We start from the raw sequence: 19,991 nt of genomic DNA on the forward strand, positions 1-19,991 counted from the left end.
CAATACTTATGCCTTCCAGCACCAGTAACATCCTCAAATCTTCTCTGCACTCTTTCCTGTTTAACTGTGTCTTTCCTACCATGGGGTAACTGAAACTGTACACAATACTCCAGGAGCTGCCTCACCAACTTCATACACAGCTGAAACATAACGTTCCACTCCTATACTCTGTGATGAAGGCCAATACGCTGAACTCTATCTACAGGTGACGAGGCTTTCTGTCAACTATGCACTGTACTCCCAAGTCCCTCTGTTCCATTACACTCCCTAGTGCTCTACCATTCATTGTGCAAGTCCTACACTAGTTCGACCTTCCAAAATGCATCACCTCACACTTATCTGCACTAATATCCATTTGCCACTGATCAATTGCCCCTGTAATCTACAATAACCTTCACCCTCTCCAACACTTCATTTCGTTTCATGCACAAGTACAAGAAGGAAAACAAGGTGGAGTGAGTGAGGGGGAAGGAGAGTTAATGATCAGACTAGAAGGAACATGGACCGGCTATATTACCTCTGCCCAGTTCTGTAATCGTTTGTTGAGCTCGAATATCCTGTAGTCAGTCTGGTTCATGTAGGGTGTGTGTCTCCTGTGACAGAACAAAGCACAGGCTATCACCTCCAGCCTCAAGCCACGAGCTTGCTTTACTGACGTTGGGGAGGTTCATTCTCCCTCACCCAGCGGGCGCCCTCAGAAACAGCTTCCCGGGTGATCTTTACTCTGGAGACTGCTTCTGTACTGTCACTGTTCAAAACCAGTGCGAGAACACACACGCAGACAAGCAGTGGAAGCGGCAGCTTGCCGGGAGATTCAGCGTACAGAAGCCAGCCCACCAATCCCCATCCTCAGCCTTTGCACCATCGCAGGCCCACTACAGACGGAACAGTGCCAGGACACCAGAGCAGCTCTGAGGAATCACTCTGTGCCCCAGTGCCTTTGTTGATGTGTTGTTAAGTGCTTCATCTTCTTTATTTTTAAATGGTTTGTACTTTTAATTATTTACATGTTTGATAATAGTTTTCACAAGACTGAATATTCCACTCACTCAAAATCAGTTAAAGCAGTTCATAGGTTTGACAGAAACCACGGCGATGAGGGTAGAGAGGGACACTCCCCAGTGTTGGCAGATGGCGAGGGAGGAGGCTGTCCCACATGGAAGGGGGACATGGACAAGAACAGATTTTATTAAGTTTGGGACCGCAATATGAAGACTCTGGTGTGTGTCTGTGCATGAGTGTGATAGGGGATAGAGACTTACTCTGGCGTAGGATGGGATAGGAGATGGGGGGGCAGGGAAGACTTTTCCTGGTGTGGGACATGTGGAGAGTATACTTGCCCAGTGAGGGATGGGGCAGAGTAGATCTCCCCAGTGAGTGAGGTACCCAATGTGGGATGGGGATGGTCGAGAACAAAGGAACAGAACTTTAAAGGAAGGGCAAGGCCTTCCGGGGCCACAGGATTACGGAGGGAACCACATTCTCTATCACCGGATGAATGATTCAGCCTCTGCCTCACCCAACCGCGTCTCGTCCTCGTCGCCAGCAGTTTACGGGTGTCGCTGCATCATGGGGAACCAACGGAGGAAGGCGCAGTGTTGAAGGCAGCAACTCGCAAAGGAACGAATGCGCTGAGGTGCAATTTGTGGGCATGCGATTCCCTGCGCAGTGCTGGGGGGGTGCGGGGGACGCGATTTGCTTAGTGAGCTCTGGAACTCCCTCCCACCATTCCAAGCCGAGGTGAATCATAACAGCCCAGGTCCCCACAGCTTGGGTGCGGACAATGGAGATGGAGCGAGCCTACGCTTTGCTTGATCACTCTGTGCCACACAAGCGTTTGAGCTCAGGACCATAACACATACAACATCAGGCACTTACCCTATACCAGGCTCCAGGTACGTTGGAGGGTACATTGGTGTTGGACTGGGAGGAGGAAAACAAGAGTGCATTTTAAAACTCAGCATCATTCACTTCCCCCTTAAATAAATAAACAAACATTATTTATTTATTTTTCTTTAATTTCCTAGATTGTTCAATTCTTTCACTGAAATCATGGAGCTGTACAACACAGAAACAGCCTTTCGGCCCATCTAATCCATGCCGACCTGATTTTCTACTTGCACCCTCCAAACCCCTCTCATCTATGTGCCTATCCAAATTTATCTCAGGAGAGTCTTAGAGCACTATGGTACAGAAACAGGCCCTTCAGTACATCTCGTCCATGCTGAACTATTATTCTGACTAGTCCCATTGGCCTACTAAGGGACCATCAATCCTAAATCTGGACAATTCCTTTCACCCTACAGATGCTGCCTGACCCTCTGGGAGTTCTTCCAGCAGATCATGTCTTGCTCCAGACTCCAGTATCCGTACTCCCACAATCTCACAAAAGGGATCCATCAGCTGGAAATCACCCAGTCTGCAATGTGAGAGGCAGAAAGGGGTAAGCCATGGTGAGACACAGACCCAGGGGTGTGTCAGCCATTCCAAGGAGCTGCACTTCATCACCAAGACAGGTGGTGGCGCCTCAGCGCACATTTCGGAGCCGCAGTATCTCAGGTCGCCAGCGGGGGGCGTCACTCTGCTACTGGAGCGCCATCACGTGGCCTATGGTAATACGGCAACATATTACAGCACCGCCACCTGGCCCTTTGTGGCATTACAGCTCCCTGTGATGGTCTTTCCAGAGCAGCTCATACAGTGGTGTTATAAAGCTTATGAACCTTGCAGAATTGTCTCCATTTCTGCATAAATATGACCAAAAATGTGATCAGATCTTCACGCAAATCATTAAACTAGATAAAGAGAACCAAATTAAACAACACAAAAGCATAATATTTGTTAATTTATTTATTGAGAAACATTATCCAATATTACATATATTTGTTGGAATATGTATGTGAACCTCTGGGGCAATGGCTTCTACAAAGGCTATTTGAAGCCAGGTGTTCCAATCAACGAGATGAGATTGGAGGTGCCCTGTCCTATAAAAAAGACACACAAAGTCAGGTTACTGACGGAGCCTGTTCTCCTCAAGAATGATCTCTTTATGTGCAGCATGCCTCGATCAAAACAACTTTCAGAGGACATTAGCAGAAGAATCATAGAGATGCATGATGCTGGAAAAGGCTACAAAAGCATTTCTAAAGACCTGACTGTTCATCAGTCCACAGTAAGAGAGACTGTCTTCAAATGGAGGTAACTCAGTACTGTTGCTACTCTCCCTAGGAGTGGGCATCCTGCAAAGATCACACCAAGAGCACAATGTGCAATGCTTAAGGAAATGAAAAAGGGTAACAGCAAAAGGGCTGCAGAAATCTCTAGAACTTGCTAAAGCCTCTGTTCACGTATCCACCATAAGAAAAACAACAAACAAGAATGGTGTTTGCGGAATGACACTACGGAGGAAACCACTGCTCTCCTAACAAACTTTGCTGTGTGTCACAAGTTTGCAGAAGGCCACCTGGATGTTCTACAATGCTTCTGGGACAATGTTCTGTGGACAAATGAAACAAAAGTTGAACGTTTTGGCAGAAATACACATTGCTATGTTTGGAGGAAAAAGGGCACTGCACATCAACACCAACACCTCACTGCAACTGTGAAGCCCGTTGGAAGGAGCATAGAAACATAGAAAATAGGTGCAGGAGTGGGCCATTCGGCCCTTTGAGCCTGCACCACCATTCAGTATGATCATGGCTGATCATCCAACTCTGAACCCTGTACTTGCTTTCTCTCCATACCCCTTGATCCCTTTAGCCACAAGGGCCATATCTAACTCCCTCTTAAATATAGCCAATGAACCGGCCTCAACTGTTTCCTGTGGCAGAGAATTCCACAGATTCACCACTCTCTGTGTGAAGAAGTTTCTCCTCATCTCGGTCCTAAAAGGTTTCCCCTTTATCCTTAAACTGTGACCCCTCGTTCTGGACTTCTCCAACATCGGAAACAATCTTCCTGCATCTAGCCTGTCCAATCCCTTTAGAATTTTATACGTTTCAATAAGATCCCCCCCTCAATCTTCTAAATTCCAGTGAGTATAAGCCTAGTCGATCCAGTCTTTCTTCATATGAAAGTCCTGCCATCCCAGGAATCAATCTGGTGAACCTTCTTTGTACTCCCTCTATGGCAAGAATGTCTTTCCTCAGATTAGGGGACCAAAACTGCACACAATACTCCAGGTGTGGTCTCACCAAGCATCATGGTTTGGGGCTGTTTTGCTGCCTCGGAGCCTGGACAGTCTGCAACCATTGAGAGAACAATGAACTCAAAATTGTATCAGGACATTTTACAGGAGAACGTCAGGGTAGCAGTTCATCTCCTGAAACTTAATAGAAATTGAATAATGCAACGAGACAATGATCTGAAAGACCTGTAAATCAGCAACAGAATGATTTAAAACGAAGAAAATTCGTGGTTTGGAATGGCCGAGTCAAAGTCCTGACCTTAATCCTGTAGAAATGTTACGGAAGGACCCAAGTGAAGCAAGCAGTTTGTGCAAGGAAGCCCACCAACATCCCAGAGTTGAAGCAGTCTTGTAAGGAAGAATGGCTTAAAATCCCTCTAAGCTGACGTGCAGGACTGATCAACAGTTACCGGAAACGATTGCTCAAAGTTATTGTTGTACAGGGGGTCATACCAGACACTGAAAACAAAGGTTCACATACTTTTCCCAACAAATACATGTAATATTGGATCATTTTTCTCCATAAATAAATGAACATGTATAATTTTTATTATTTAATTGAGATCTCCTTACCTAGTTTTAGGATTTGCATGAAGACTTGATCACATTTTAAGTCATACTTATGCAGAAACAGAGAAAATTCTACAGGGTTCACAAACTGTTTAGCACCACTGTATCTTCAGAGCACTGGGCCAGAGAGATTAAGGACTACATTTGTATCACCCAAACAATTACTGTCAGCAAGCTGCTCTATCTCCAAGGCAGCTTTCAGCGAGCTTCCCAGTCCACAGCTAGGCTGAGAGGTCACTGGAAACTCCCCCCGGTCCTAACCAGCTATCAATCCTATCAACCTGCCCCCGGTCTCAACCAGCTGTCAATCACTGACCCGTCTCAGGCTTATCAATCACACCTACCCATCCCTGCTTATCAATCACATTGACCTGTCCCAGTCTGTCAATCACTGACCCATCCCAGGATCTAACCAACTGCCAATCACGCCTGCTTTCCCAGGTCTTGAATGACATTGAGGAGAAAGAGTGAATTGTTGGAAAACATGAAGAGAGGGTTAAAGGTACATTTAAAGGAGTCAGGCACCATTAGAATAGAATAAATATGTCCCAGTCTGTGAAGACAAGCAGGAAATAGAGCCGGCCCTCACTGGACACAGGCCTGATGAGAGAATTGGCAAGTTATTAATGGAGTCATTTTTGTTTATTTGTTCATGGGACATCACCGGTGATTATTGTCCATCCCTGAATGAGGAAGATATTACCAGTCACCCCACTGGTGGGACTGGAGTTAGTCCTGCCAGACTGGGTGAGGTTCCACCCCTGAAACACACTCAGCACTGAACAGTACAGCACAGTGACAGCCCTCTGGCCCACAACGTGGGGATCAAACATGTTACGGACATAAGAAAGAGGAGCAGTAGTCAGCCATCTGGCCCACCGAGCCTACTCTGCCATTCAATGAGATTATGGCTGATCTGGCCATCTCCACCTACCTGCCTTTTCCCCATAACCCTCAATTCCCCTAGTATGCAAAAACCTATCCAACCCCGTCTTAAATATATTTACTGAGGTCCTCCCCCACCCACTGCTTCATTGGGCAGAGAATTCCACAGATAGGGATGATGCTGAAATTAATTCCCCTCTGCCTCCACATGGCAGAAACTAGCCAATCTTCCACACAACTTTTTGCCTTAGTAACACAGCCAGCATGATCAAAGATCCCTCTTGCCCCGGACAGTCTCACAGTCTCTTTTCTCCCCTTTCCCACTGGGCAGAAGATACAAAACGATGAGACTCAGTGACAGCTTCTATCCCACTGCTATCAGACTCCTGAATGGAGCTCTTGGACGACAAGATGGATGCCTGGCCTCACAATCTACCTTGTTACGATCTTGCACTTTATTATCTACCTGCATGCATTTTCACTTTATTCTGCACCGTTATTGGTCTACCTTGTCCTACTTCAGTTAATGATTTGATCCATATGAACAGCACGGTACATGAGACAATAATAAGCCAATAAACCACCCCCTTCAAATTCACTTGCCTGCACAACAGCCTGGTAATTACCCCTTCCATTTCTGCTGCCACCACCCCTCTTGCAGCCCAGGTACCCAGCACTTACTTGTTGTATAAACTAACCTTCCCTTATAAATCAAGTTTTAAACTTCTCCCCTCTCACCTTAAATGTACGTCCTCTAATACTTTTCACTTCTACCCTGGAAAACAAGATGTTCTATCTACGACTCTCAGAGTTCCATAAACTTCCATCAGGCCTCCACTCAGCCTCTGCTGCCCCGTATAAATACATAGCTTCTAATCCGGACAGCACCCTGGTGAACCTCTTCAAACCTGCCATGTACATTTGTAATGGGGTGATCAGAATATTGCGTGGAGCCAAAACTAACTTTTAGACAGCTGCAAGGGGAGTTACTTTCTTTTCAACTCAGAGCTCCAACCAAGAACACCAAGCACGTTCCTCACCATCCTCTCTACTTACTTAACAACTTCCCGGGAACTGTGGACTTGAACCCCAAGATCCCTCTGTACATCTGTGTTATGGGTCCTACCATTAATTGTATACTTCCCCATTACCTTTGGCCTCCAACTATGCAGCACCTCACACCCATCCAGATTAGACTGCACCTGCCATTTCTCTGCCCATGTCTATATCCTTATTGCCCTCGATATTTCCACAACTCCACCAATGATTGTGGCGCCTGCAAACTTACTAACCCATTAAGGTTTTCACCCAATCCTATTACATATACATTTCACAAGGTCTCAGTATGGATCTCTGCGGAATACCACTGGTCACAGACATCCAGGCTGAACACCAGCCTTCCATCTCTACCCACAGAATACAAGCCAATGCTGAAGACAAACTTCTGTCGTCACTGTTGCCTACTTAAATAATCTGAGGAAGAATTGCACTGCCCACTCCCCCAGTGAGGGTCAGTGTGTGTGAGTGTGTGTGGGGAGGTCACTGCGCGTGTGCGAGGTGCTGTGCAGAGGCGGGTTTGGTTTCACACAGCCTCTACAGCGGGATATCTCGATGGGAACGGAGGTGTCTAACCCCAGCACTGTGTGCCAGTGAGGGTCAGTGTGTGTGAGTGTGTGTGGGGAGGTCACTGCGCGTGTGCGAGGTGCTGTGCAGAGGCGGGTTTGGTTTCACACAGCCTCTACAGCGGGATATCTCGATGGGAACGGAGGTGTCTAACCCCAGCACTGTGTGCCAGTGAGGGTCAGTGTGTGTGAGTGTGTGTGGGGAGGTCACTGCGCGTGTGCGAGGTGCTGTGCAGAGGCGGGTTTGGTTTCACACAGCCTCTACAGCGGGATATCTCGATGGGAACGGAGGTGTCTAACCCCAGCTTGCTGTCACGCTGTGCCGATCACATCCACCACGGTGGAACCGCCAAAGGCTTTTCCGCTCAGCTCGCTTACCCGACATCGCGATCCAGCATACTGCTTGGGTGGTAGGGAGGGAAAGCGTTGCCGTTGAGGGGTTCCTTCGGCGAGTACAGCTTGAACGACTTAGACGAGCACCCTGCAGTGAAAGAAACAGACGTAAGTAGAAAGCCCCAACCATTTGAACTGCTCCCAGCAGGCCTCTCCTCTCAAACAAAACATCCACAGTACACACCTCACCACCTTGGCTTAACGGGCATGGGGTCATCTCACCAGGACCAAACCTCGAAGAAAGACCAACAAGCTGCAGATCTGGGGGGGGGGGGGGGGGGGGTGGGTGCAGGAATGGAGGGCTCAAGGTGTCCAAAACCTTTGCCAGATTGGTAAAAATGGCTGGCCGAAGGGAGATCTGATAGAGGTTTACAACATTATGAGGCAAAGATAGAGGAGACAGACAGCATCTTTCACCCAGGGTTGAAATGTTTAATACCAGAGTATGCATTTAAGGTGAAAGGGGGTAATTTCAAAGGAGATGCAAAGGGCAGATTTATTTTTATTTACACACACACACACACAAAATGGTGGGTGACAAATACATTAGGGTCATTTAAGAGACGTTCAAATAGGCACATGAATGTGAGGAAAATGGAAGGAGAAGAAACGCAAGGGATTAGTGATTTTAATCACCCAGCACTACGCCACCACTGGAGAGCTGGCTGGTGGCGTAGTGGCATTAAGCACCAGACTTCGGAGCCAAAGCTCTCGAGTTCGAATCCAGCCGGCTCCAAAAACCTGGAGTGGTTGGGCTCTGCCAGGTTTTGGATGCCCAAGACACGCCGTACGGTGAGCAATCACCAAAAAGATCGGTGCAAAACGGTGACGGTGCCCCGAGGACTCCACCGGGCGTTAAGGGCGCATACACACAACATGGTGGGATGAAGGGCCTGTACCTGTGCTCTACTATGTGGTAGTGGTTAGCACAATATTTTATAGGACAGTCCAGATGACCCCATTGCCTGTAAGGGGTTTGTACATTCTCCCCATGACCGTGTGGGTTTCCTCCAGGTGCCCCAGTTTCATCCCACAGCCCAAAGCTGTATCAGTTGGGAGGTTAACCAGTCATTGTAAATTGTCCCGTGATGAGGCACGGATTAAATCAGAGGATTGCTGGGAGATGCAGCTCCAAGGGCCTATTCCATCCACACTGCATCTCAGTCAACCAATAAATGTTCCAGATTACAAGTCATCTCGAGACCGAGAATTAGAGGCACAGCCAGCAATAGCAGGGAACCTGTTGAAGACACTGATACCAATTCTGCTTCGGTTAATTACCGCACAAGCCCCCCCCCCCCCCAAAGTGGTGTGGGAAAGGTTTACATATACAGTTCTAGGCCTGGGGGCTCGACCCTGCGCTTGTTTGAGAGCTTGAGAGGAGGTCGGGCAGAGGCAGGAACAACCTTGATAGGTCTCAATAGGGAAGCTGCTCATCTGAGGTACTCACTCAAGGACCAGGAGGGCAGGGTTTAAATGCTGGGCAAAAGATACCAGGGGCTGCAAGTTAAACTTGTTTCCCGCCAAGCGTGGAATCCACCACCAGGCGGGGGAGGGAACCATTAATCAGTGCTTCCAGAAGGGGACCGAGGGGGTAATGCGAGGGGGCATAATTTTAAGGTTTAAGCAAATTTATTATCAAAGTATGTAAATGTCATTGTACACTCTGCTGAGATTCATCTCCTTGGGGGCATTCACAGTAGAACAAAGAAATATGGTAGAATCGGTGAAAATCTATTGACAAACAACAGGAAAAGAAGACAATCTGTGTAAACGTGAAGAAAAAACTAACAATAAATAAATAATTCTGAAGATTGGACTTGTAAAGTGCTTAAAAGTCAGTCCGTAAATTGGGTAATTGATTCAGAATTGAGGTGAGTGAAGTTTTCCAAACCCCTACTCCATTGAGAGTAGGGGAGATTCAAACAAGAAGACATGATTTGAGAGTTAGGGGGCAAAAGTTTAAGGGTAACACGAGGGGGAATTTCTTTACTCAGAGAGTGGTAGCTGCGTGGAATGAGCTTCCAGTAGAAGGGGTAGAGGCAGGTTCGGTATTGTCATTTCAAGTAAAATTGGATAGGTATATGGACAGGAAAGGAATGGAAGGTTATGGGCTGAGTGCGGGTCAGTGGGACTAGGTGAGTGTAAGCGTTGGCATGGACTAGAAGGGCTGAGATGGCCTGTTTCCGCGCTGTAATCGTTATATGGTTCAGGAGCCTGATGTTTGCCAGTGATGAGAGGAAAGCATAGAGGTAGTTTATTTTATTTATTTATTTGTTTTTTTTTTAAACAGAGTGGTGGGTGTGTGGGGGGGGCATGTGGGGTGGAGATATGTCTCTACAAAAGGAGGTGTAAGATACTCCCTCCCTCCACTAGTCTTGGGCAAGATGTAGCATGCACAGTCTTGGGAGATGGCCGTATGCCCAGCTGGTGCAGATCACAAGTCCAGGTTATGCCACCACTGACGCCAGGCAGACAATCTCTGAAGAGTACTGATAAAGGGCGAGGTCACTCATCTTGTACAGACACTGCCCAGAAGACGACAATGGCAAACCATTTCTGTAGAAAAACTTGCCAAGAACAGTAACAGTCATGGAAACACCATGATCACCCACATCACATTGCGAAGGAACGGTGGGAGAGGCAGGTCCATAGGGACTCCAAGAGAGGCACAGGGATGACAGAGAAACAAAGGGATACGTGGGAGAGAGGCACTGGATTGATCTTAGAATAAGCTGGGGTTTAATATAGTATGTGGGGGAGACAGTCTGTCATGGGGTGGGGGTCTGATACGTCAGTACATCGGGGGGGGGGGGGATACGGTCTGTCACTGGGTGGGAGTTTGACATAGTCCTTCACTGGGTATGGGTCTGATGTAGTACATCGGGGGGGGGGGGGGTCTATTTCATTCTGTTTGGTAATACTAAGGGTCTCTTAAGTGGCCCTGATGGTATCTACCGTTTCCACTGCCCGGCATGCACTCCAGGCACCCAGCACTCTCTGTAAAATATGGTCCTGCTGATCTCCTTTGAACATCACCCCTCTCACCTTAAGTGCAGCCCGTTTCCCAGCTTGCTTAGAATAATATCAACGGCATCGTGCTCTTCATTCATTTTATATCCAGAGACTTTGCTCCTCCCTGCTGTATGAAGCACCACCACCCCCCCCCCCCCCGGCCCTCTCCCCGGACCATGACACTTGCACCACCTTCTGAACCATCTCAAATGTTAATAGCGGCATTATTGTCTGCCCCACCACACCAGTAACCCCACTGAATGGAGGAATAGCACAGAGAGGACAAATGGCCTCCCCTGCTCCTCCTGAGCAGCCCCTCTGTCCAACGCTGTTAAACATTTGATAGAGTCTCAGACACTAAAGGGAATCCTTCAGTCCAGCATGTGCTGGAGAAGCCGATAACCAGCTGCGAGAGATGGTAGATGCTGGAACCCAGAGGGACTCCTCTGTAGTGGCTCCAGCAGCATCTGTGGGAGGTGGGGGCAGAGGAGGGAGGGGGAGGTGTGCAGTAAGCAATGTCTCACGTTGAAACCCTGCATCAGGACTTCGACCGGAAATGTTGACAGCTCCTTTCCTCCCATGGATGCTGCTAGACCCACAGCAACATGCGCACATAAATCACCCTGGTAGTGTACTGGTTAGCATGACGTTTCAGTACTCAATTCCCACGTTCTCTTTTAGAAAGTTTCTACGCTCTTCCCATGCACACGCGGGTTTCCTCCGGGTACTCAGTTTTCTCCCACAGTCCAAAGACATATCAGTAGGTTAAATGGTCGTTGTAAGTTGTCCTGTGATTAAGCTTACAGCATTGTATCTCAAAATAAGTCAATAAAATTAAAAATGCAGGTGGAACTCAGCAAGTCAGGGAGACCATGAAGTCAATAATCCTAGTAAAACCAAAAAGGAAACACTCACACAGAAGCTGGTGGCAACTTCAGATTCTCCTTCCAAAAAGCTGGCAGCTAAATGGAGTTTAACCACGCAGAGAGAATGCAGGAAGTTACCAACACTGATTCATCACTGCGCAACTGAATTCCCGGGCAGTCCCGGGCCCCTTATCTAAGAAAGGAATTAGAGAGGGCCTGCAGGAGGTTCGCGTACGAGACCTGTACCTGCTGGAGGTTAGAAGAACAGGAGAGGGCGGGGTAAGGAGATCGCAATAAAACCTATTGAATACAGAAAGGCCTAAAATAGTGGATGTGGTTAGGATGTTTCCTATAGTTTGGGAGTCCAGATGGCCCAGCTATAGAATAGGAGGGTGTCTTTTAGAACAGAGATGATATTTCTTTAGGCAGAGAGCAATGAATCCGTGGAATTCATTACAAAACGGTTGTGGAGGCCAAGTCACTGGGTATATTTAAAGCGGAGGTTGACAAGATTCTTGCTTAGTAAAGGTTATGGGGAGAAGGCAGGATAATGGGGTTGAGAGGGATAATAACTCAGCTGTGATGGAATGGCAGAGCAGACTCAATGGGCCGAATGGATTAATTCTATTTGTATGCTTTATAGTCTTACAGAACATGGACAAGAGTCTGACATCCTGCAGTAGATCATGTTGAAAGGCCACAAGATGACCAAAGGTGCTGGGTTCTGGGCTCAGTGTTCACTACAAACTCACTTTATCAGCTTTCTATACCCTTCAACTAACACGGGTTCAGATACTTGTATTTATCACGCGTTCATCGAAACATAGCATGAAATGTGTCGCTTGCGTTAGCAACCAACAGTTTACAGTGTGGACAACCCACAAGTGTTGCCACACATTCCGGTGCCAACATAGCAGACCCACAATGTTCAGCAGAACAACACAAGCAACAACAGCAGCAGCAAAAGAAGCCCCTTTTGCCACCCCACACATGGATCTCCAACCCGAGGACAGACGGCTTCTGGGCCTTCGACAAAGGTCGACACAGTTGACCTCTAAACCACCCAGCGCCTTCATCGCAGCCCCGAACAGTGATCAGAATGCAATGCAGTGTTCCATCACATTGGCTGCTCCTGGATCAAGGATGGCAGCTCTTGCCTCCTTCCAGGAGCCTATAGGATGTCCCCTGACCACTGATCTCCTCCAGGTCATGAGTGCAGGCGGTCTGGTTATCACAATCTGGTACCCGACAGCAATGAATACAATGCACACGTCTGGAGTCGCACCAAACACCAGACTTACACTGTCAGGTGTCTCAGCAAACTACTAACCATTTTTAAACCCACCATTAGCAACCGTCTCAGGTTAGATACAGGACAAAGCTCCCTCTACACTGTCCCAGGACAGGGATACATCAATATTTTGGTCAGGGACACAGCCTTCGGGATGACCTCAGCTGTCTGAGGGGTCAACACACAATCTGCCAGAGGAACTCATCAGGTCAGGCGGCATCTGGGACAGGACAGGAAATGTTTGCAATTCCTCCTCCCAATGACAGATTGAGTGTTGGTCCAGATTCCAGCATCTGCAGTTAAGACCAGATGGGCTCTTGACCTCACCATTATAGCCTTGCACCTCGCTGGTTACCTGCATTGCCATCTCTCACTGTAGCGCTACATTCTGCATTCCGCTATAGTTTTACCTCAATGCACTGCTGTATTGAAGTGAACAGTATGCCAGACAGGTTTCTCACTGTCACAATCAGATTAACTTTGTCACACGAACAGTACATTGCAGCATACAGTGAGACGTGTTGTTTGCGTCAGTGTCTAACAGTCCAAGGATTGAACTGGGAACGGCCATGCTTTTGGCGCCAGAGTTGCATGCCCACAACTTACTGACCCTAATCTAAACTTACTTGGGATGTGGGGAAAAACTGGAGCATGTAGAAATTTCTTACCGCGGCAGGAATTTAACCCCAGTTGTTGGTGCAGCAGCAGCAGTGTGTACCGCTACTTACAGCGCTAGCCTAACCCTAACTGTCATAAGAATAATAAAACAAAGCCTAAACCTATGCTGCAATGTCTGAGGGTGTTTGGGACATGGTTGCCTCTGGGTCAGAGCCTAACCCCACTGACCTTGGACAGACGGGAGCACCCACCCCCAAGGCTCCTCCCCCAGTGTTGTCAGGGATCGGAATCACAGAGAAGCAGTCCCACAGAACGCACGCCCGCCGAAGGGATGCCTCCATGCTCTTCCACAGCACCTACAGGCACTCGAGGCAGGGCTTACCCCTCTTCTGACCTCACTTTAATTGTAATTTAGAGATACAGCATGGTAACAGGACTTCCCAGCCCACTCCACCCAATTAGGATACTAACCCATACATCTTTGGAACGTGGGAGCGAACTTTTTATAGACAGTGCCAGGAATTAAACTTTGGTTGCTGGTGCTTTAATAGTGTTGCGCTAACTGCCGTGCTATCGTGCCACCCCAAAATCTCCTGTGCCAACACGCCATGGCGTTCTGCCTTTGCAAAGGTGACAGGGTCCCCTGTGGAGGTCTCTCCACGCAGGAGATCACTGCTGGCTTGTGGACTCCAGACCTGCAGATGTCCACGGTTCCACGTAGGTACTGAGACCGAGAAGTTGCAGCCCCCATCGAAGCAGCTGCCCCTGATTATTGGACACCCTTGGCAGAGGGGCGGGTAGGTCTGCTTCTGCATCTGACCAAGGGGACCATCCGCAGGTCCAGGCAGCAGGATGCCAAGGGTTCTGCAAAGCTCACTGCCTGCCCCATTTCCTGGATACATCAGTACCCTAAATTCAGAACACTGTCTCTCTGGAGGCCTTCTGGAATCAGTAGACATCGCAGGGACCACACACAGTGGAACATTTTTGTCTAAGTTTTGTAACTAAAATTTTGAAAGGGTTTGAAACACAAGAAAATAAAAACACAAGAGCAGAATTGAGTCAGTCAGCCCATTGAGATTGCTCCACCTTTTATCATCCCTCTCAGTCCCTATTCTCCCGCCTTCTCCCCATAATCTCTGATGGCCTTATCATCCCTCAGTCCCTGTTCTCCCGCCTTCTCCCCATAATCTCTGATGGCCTTACTAGTCAAAAACCTATCAATCTCCATTTTATCATCCCTCTCAGTCCCAGTTCTCCCGCCTTCTCCCCGTAATCTCTGATGGCCTTACTAGTCAAAAACCTATCAATCTCCACTTTACAGCCAGAATGGAGAGAAAAACATCCCATCACATAGTCCCAGGAAGAAGCAATGAGTTAGAAACAGGGTAACACTCATCAATACCATCAAACACACCCGACCCAGAACAGAGGCAGCTGTGGTTCTCTCTACACTATCCCACCACACACTCCCAGGGCAAGGACTGGACACGGGATTAATTTTCCTGTACACTATTTACTTTAAATGACCATCCCTTACATAAGTTATCCAAACTCCTTACCTCAAGAAACCTTCCCACTGGGGGACTGGTGCCAATTTGTGGACAGTCACGATGAGCCAGGTGGGAACTACTACAGAATACCTGACCCACACACACAAAAAGCAAGTCAAGCAGCATCTATACAGGGAAGTAAACAGTCAATGTTTCAGGCCGACACCCTTCGTCAGTTAACTGTCCCCTCTCCTGTCCTCTCCATTGATGCTACCTGATTTGCCGAGATCCCCCAGCATCTTGTGTTATTCAAGATTTCCATCATTAGCAGGATCATTTGTGTTACAAAATATTTGATCTGTGATCGGTGGATATTGGGTGTCCAGCCATTGTTATCTAGGAAGGTGAGGAGGGAGCTTCACTCTGCTTTTAACCTATTCTGTTCCTGTCTGGGCTTGCTTAATGGGAGCTTTACCTTGTTTCTAACCTATATTGCCTCTACCTTGTAAATATGTGATGGGACTGTGATGTGTCAGGACCCCATCACGCTCACTAGCCTCCCACTATTGAGGACCTCTTCAAGTGATGCCTCAAAAGATGGCATCCATCACTAAGAACCCCCACCACACCACACCTCTTCTTACGGTCAGCATTAGGAAGGAGGTACAGGAGCCTGAAGACCTATAGTCAACGTTTAAGGAACAGCTTCTGTTTCCACCATCAGACCTCTTCTGAACACTCCATGACTCATAAACACTACCTCACTATTTTGCTCTCAATTTGCACTACTTGTTTGTTTTTTATATTTCTTATTTTAATTTATTATATATTATTTTAATTTATTTAATTTATATATTGCACTGTACTCTCTCACTGCAGAACTAATTTCACAACTTATGTTAATGGTAACAAAGCTGATTCGACCCAATTGTTACCAAGACAGCCAAGTGCTTCAAAGGTGATACAAGTCCAACAACCCTTGCCGTTTGCTTGATATTACAGGTGGTCCTGTCCAAGGTGACCCACAGTAAAATTAACCTGGTCCATTTAAAGAAATGTAGACATGTGTTCTCATGGTATGGCAGTATGAGAGAGTTCAGACGACACGATCAGGCCCTTGCTGGGACAAAGGTTACGATGTAGGGGACCAACGATGTTGTAGTTGCTGTTCTTCGCAATGAAAGGAGGCTGAATTGATGTACAGACATCCACAAGCATTGAAATGAACAGAATGGCCCCACCTCCCTTGGCAGAAGGTCAATACCTGCCTCAAGTTATTGGCAGGTGGACTGGAGGAAAGTTTGTACAGATCAGATTTGTCAGACTAAGGGGGGGGGGGGGGGGTGATTTCTCTCTTTAAACAGGTTCCACGGTTCTCTCTGTTTCATGGTTGTCTATGCACAGATTAATCTCAGGGCTGTATACGGACTGTGGCAGGAGTGATTGCTCTCTCTCCCTCGTCAGAGAGATGGAGAGCCTGTGGCACGTCAAACTCTTGGGGCGGACAGTGTTTTTGATGAACTCGGGATCATGGTCTCTGTAGGGGTTTTGCTATTGCTTGTATACCAGGTGGTGCAGGGGGCTGATGCTTTTGCTGAGGGGGGGGGAGAGGGAGGGTGATACTTCGGTGCTACTTGTGCACAGGAGGGTTATTTGGGGTTCTAACATTATTCATTCTTTGGGGTTTGACTTCTATTTTGTGGATGTCTGTGGAGAGTAAGAGTTTCAGGTGACGTATTATATACATACTCTGACATTAACTGGAAATCATTGAACAAGCTTTGATAATAATAAATGTGCTTTGAACTTTGTACTTAAAGTAGGTTGTTTTGCTGCAGTATACAGTACAAACATAACAGTTACTATGTTAGGGCCTGTTCTGCACTATATCTCTCAATAAAATAAATAGTACAAAAGGCAAATAATGAGTAAGGTTCGTGGACAATTCAGATATGAAATGGCGGTGATTCAGCCTAAAAGGGTGCAGGAAACAGAAACACTCCCTATACTTGGGAAGTTCAGGGACCTACAGGGCAATGGGGTGGGAGCTACACAGTGGGACTAGTCCAATGTTAGAGACTGGCCTGGACAAGATGGGAGAAATGGGTTCTTTCTGTGATCCAAGCTCAAGGCTGTGCTTTCTTCCATCTCTTGTTTACAACTAAAAATCATAAAGGTGAGAAAAGATGACATGAAGGTCAGCTCTGTTGCTATCTGAATATAGGTGAGAAAAGTATGAATGTAAGCTGACCAGTAACATCAAAGAGGATACCAAAAGTTTCCTCAGATATATAAAGAGGCAAGAGTGGATATTTGACTCCTGGAGAAGAGATAGTGGGGGACAAGGAAATGATGGACAAACTTACTAACTATTTTATACCAGATTTCACCGTGGAAGACATTAACAGTATGTTAGAAATTCAAGAGTGTGAGGAGGCAAAAGTGAGTGTAGTTGCTATTACTAAGGAGAAGGTACTTAGGAAGCCGATAGGTCAGAAGGTAAATACACAAACTACATCAGATAGACTACACCCCAGGGTTCTGAAGGGGGTAGTTAAAGAGATTATGGAGGCATTAGAAATGATTTTTCAAGGATTATTTGATTCTGGAATGGTTCCAGAGGAGTGGCAAATGTCACTCCACTCTTAAGAGGAGGAGGAGGCAGAAAAAGGAAATTCTAGGCCAGTAAGCCTGATTTCAGTGGCTGGGAAGACCATAATTACGGTTGAGGTTTCTGGGTATTGGGAGGCACGTGATAAACTGGGGCTGAAGTCATGGTTTCCTTAAGGAGGAATCTTGTCTGACAAATCTGTTGGAATTCTTTGGGGGGGGGGAAATCGGCAAGATATCTAGTGGATGTTGTTTAGTTGGATTTTCAGAAGGCCTTTGACAAGGTGCTTAACAAGATGGTATTACAGGAAAGATGACAGCACGGATCAGCGAACTAGCAGGAGAAAGACAGTCGGAATAAAGGAAACCTATTCCGTTTGGCAGCCCGAGACCAGTGGTATCGCCACAGACAGCTGTGGAGGCCAAGTCATTGAGTATACTTAAAGCAGAGGTTGACAGGTTCTTGGTTAGTTAGAGCATCAAAGGATACAGGGAGAAGGCAGGAGAACTGGGTTGAGGGGGATAATATATCAGTCACGATCGAATGGTGGAGCAGGCTCAATGGGCTAAGTGGGCTAATTCCGCTCCTGTGTCTCCTGGTCTAATTAAATATGCACTCAAATCACAGAACGTTTACAACACAACAAACTGTTCAGCCCATCGAGTTCAAACTGGTTAAGGACTTGCTCAACCCAAGCCGGAATTCCCCACTCCGACCACCTTCCCACAGTGGATCTGCCAGCCTGCAGATAACAGCTCTCGGGTCCCGACCCCGATACCGTTCAACTGTGGGGAAGGTCCCCTCTTCTGCCACCTTCTCAGGCGGAGAGTTCCAGATCCCTCCGCGCTCTTGAGGAAAATCATTCTGGGGCGGCACTGTAGTGATTTGGTTCAAGTACATTTATTATCAAGTACGCATACTTTATACAACCTTGAGGTCTGTCTCCTTACAGGCAGCCACAAAACAGAGAAACCCAATAGAACCCATGAAAAAAAACCGTCGAATACCCAATGTGCAGAGGGTGAAAATACAAATGATGGAAACGATAAAAGCAAGCAAGTAACATTCAGAACTGAGGTTTATGGAATGCAGTCCACAGACACAAAGTCAGGCATCACTGCAGCTGATTCAGGAGCAGGCCTCAAACTTTCTCAGTTCAGCACAGGGACAAGCAAGTGTCACAGAGCAGTGAGCAGAACGGACCTGGTCCTCGCCTCCAGACCCGACACTCTGACCATTACTATCCGGCCTGGCATTTAAATTGTCCAAACCTTGGGTCATTCCTTGCTCTCGGACCCAGGCCCTGTTGCTTTGACACACCGTCAGGCTTGGACCCTGCCAAATTCAACCCCGGTCCCGTCTCAGATCTGCTCACCTCGGTCCTGCCGCACCAAAGCGCCTTCAAGTCCACTCCAGCAACGCCCAAACATTGGCTCATTGCCCACCCTCGGGCCCAGGCCCCGCCATCTCATTTCGGCCCACCATGCCACCAGTGCACTGCTCCTACGAGACTTCAGTTCACCCACAAAAACTGTCAGGTCACACAGGCAGTTCAAAGGCTCAACTCCGAACGGTAAGTTACAGGCTATTGTTTACAATGATCATTTTCCAGAGAAAAATATTAATAAAAGTATTTGTTTTCTTTGGGCCAGAAGGGCCTGTTACCCTGTTGTATCTCTAGAATATAAATATTGCCCTTCCTCTCCCACCTAATGCTTCTCGCAATATTTTTGGCTTGGAAAACAAAAATGGTTTTTGACCTCAGCTGCTTCCTTTTGACTTTATGCTGAGGTTAACTGTAAGCTATTAACATGTGCACACAGGTATATCCTGGAAATAGCAGAAAGATGGATATCACCCAGATACTCTGCTTCACATTGTCATAATCACATAGCATGAAACAGGCCCTTCAGCCCATCAGCTCAGCACTAACCACCAAGCACAACGCAGGGTCAGGTCCTTTGACCGACAAAGTCTGCACTGAACACAATGCCAAATTAAATTAAATCTCTCCTGCTTGCTCATGATCGAGATTCACGTCCCAGAGCGACTATAGCAGTGGTTCCCAACCTTTTTTTGGCCATGCCCCACCTAATCACCTCTAAAATCCTGATGCCCCCTGTGGTGATATATAATTCTTATTATTCAAAAAGTGAACTGCTATTCACCCGGAGGAAGCCTAAAAGACCATTAACTTGGTTTAAACAAGCTTCCAAAGAACATGGCATTCATGAAAGAGAAAAATAAAAGAACCAAAGGACTGTTAAAGTTCTGAGGAAGAAATTATTAAGAAATTGTAAAAAAAAGAACATGTGATATTAAAAAATAATAAAAAAATAAATAAAACTATGCCGATTCATTTCTACAGCATATAAAGACAGATACACCGTTTAAAAGAGATGACACAATGTACACACCTTCACACCACCAAGAACCGAAAG

At 47.0% G+C, this 19,991-nt stretch overlaps 1 protein-coding gene across 4 annotated transcripts in view; it reads right to left on the minus strand.

Annotated features, from left to right (window-relative positions):
• The window catches only part of LOC132379392 (LIM domain-binding protein 1), a 94,743-nt gene that overhangs the window by 21,216 nt on the left and 53,536 nt on the right, over positions 1–19,991 (minus strand). For all 4 annotated transcript variants that reach the window (XM_059947186.1, XM_059947184.1, XM_059947188.1 and 1 more), the window contains exons 2-4: positions 7,642–7,744; positions 1,879–1,923; positions 518–593 (exon numbers count right to left, since the gene is read on the minus strand). In XM_059947186.1, coding sequence (XP_059803169.1) covers positions 518–593; positions 1,879–1,923; positions 7,642–7,744 — 224 coding nt within the window. The remainder of the gene's footprint in view (positions 1–517; positions 594–1,878; positions 1,924–7,641; positions 7,745–19,991) is intronic.

Source organism: Hypanus sabinus, chromosome 22 (genome assembly GCF_030144855.1).
Source record: "Hypanus sabinus isolate sHypSab1 chromosome 22, sHypSab1.hap1, whole genome shotgun sequence".
Lineage (NCBI taxonomy): Eukaryota > Metazoa > Chordata > Chondrichthyes > Myliobatiformes > Dasyatidae > Hypanus > Hypanus sabinus.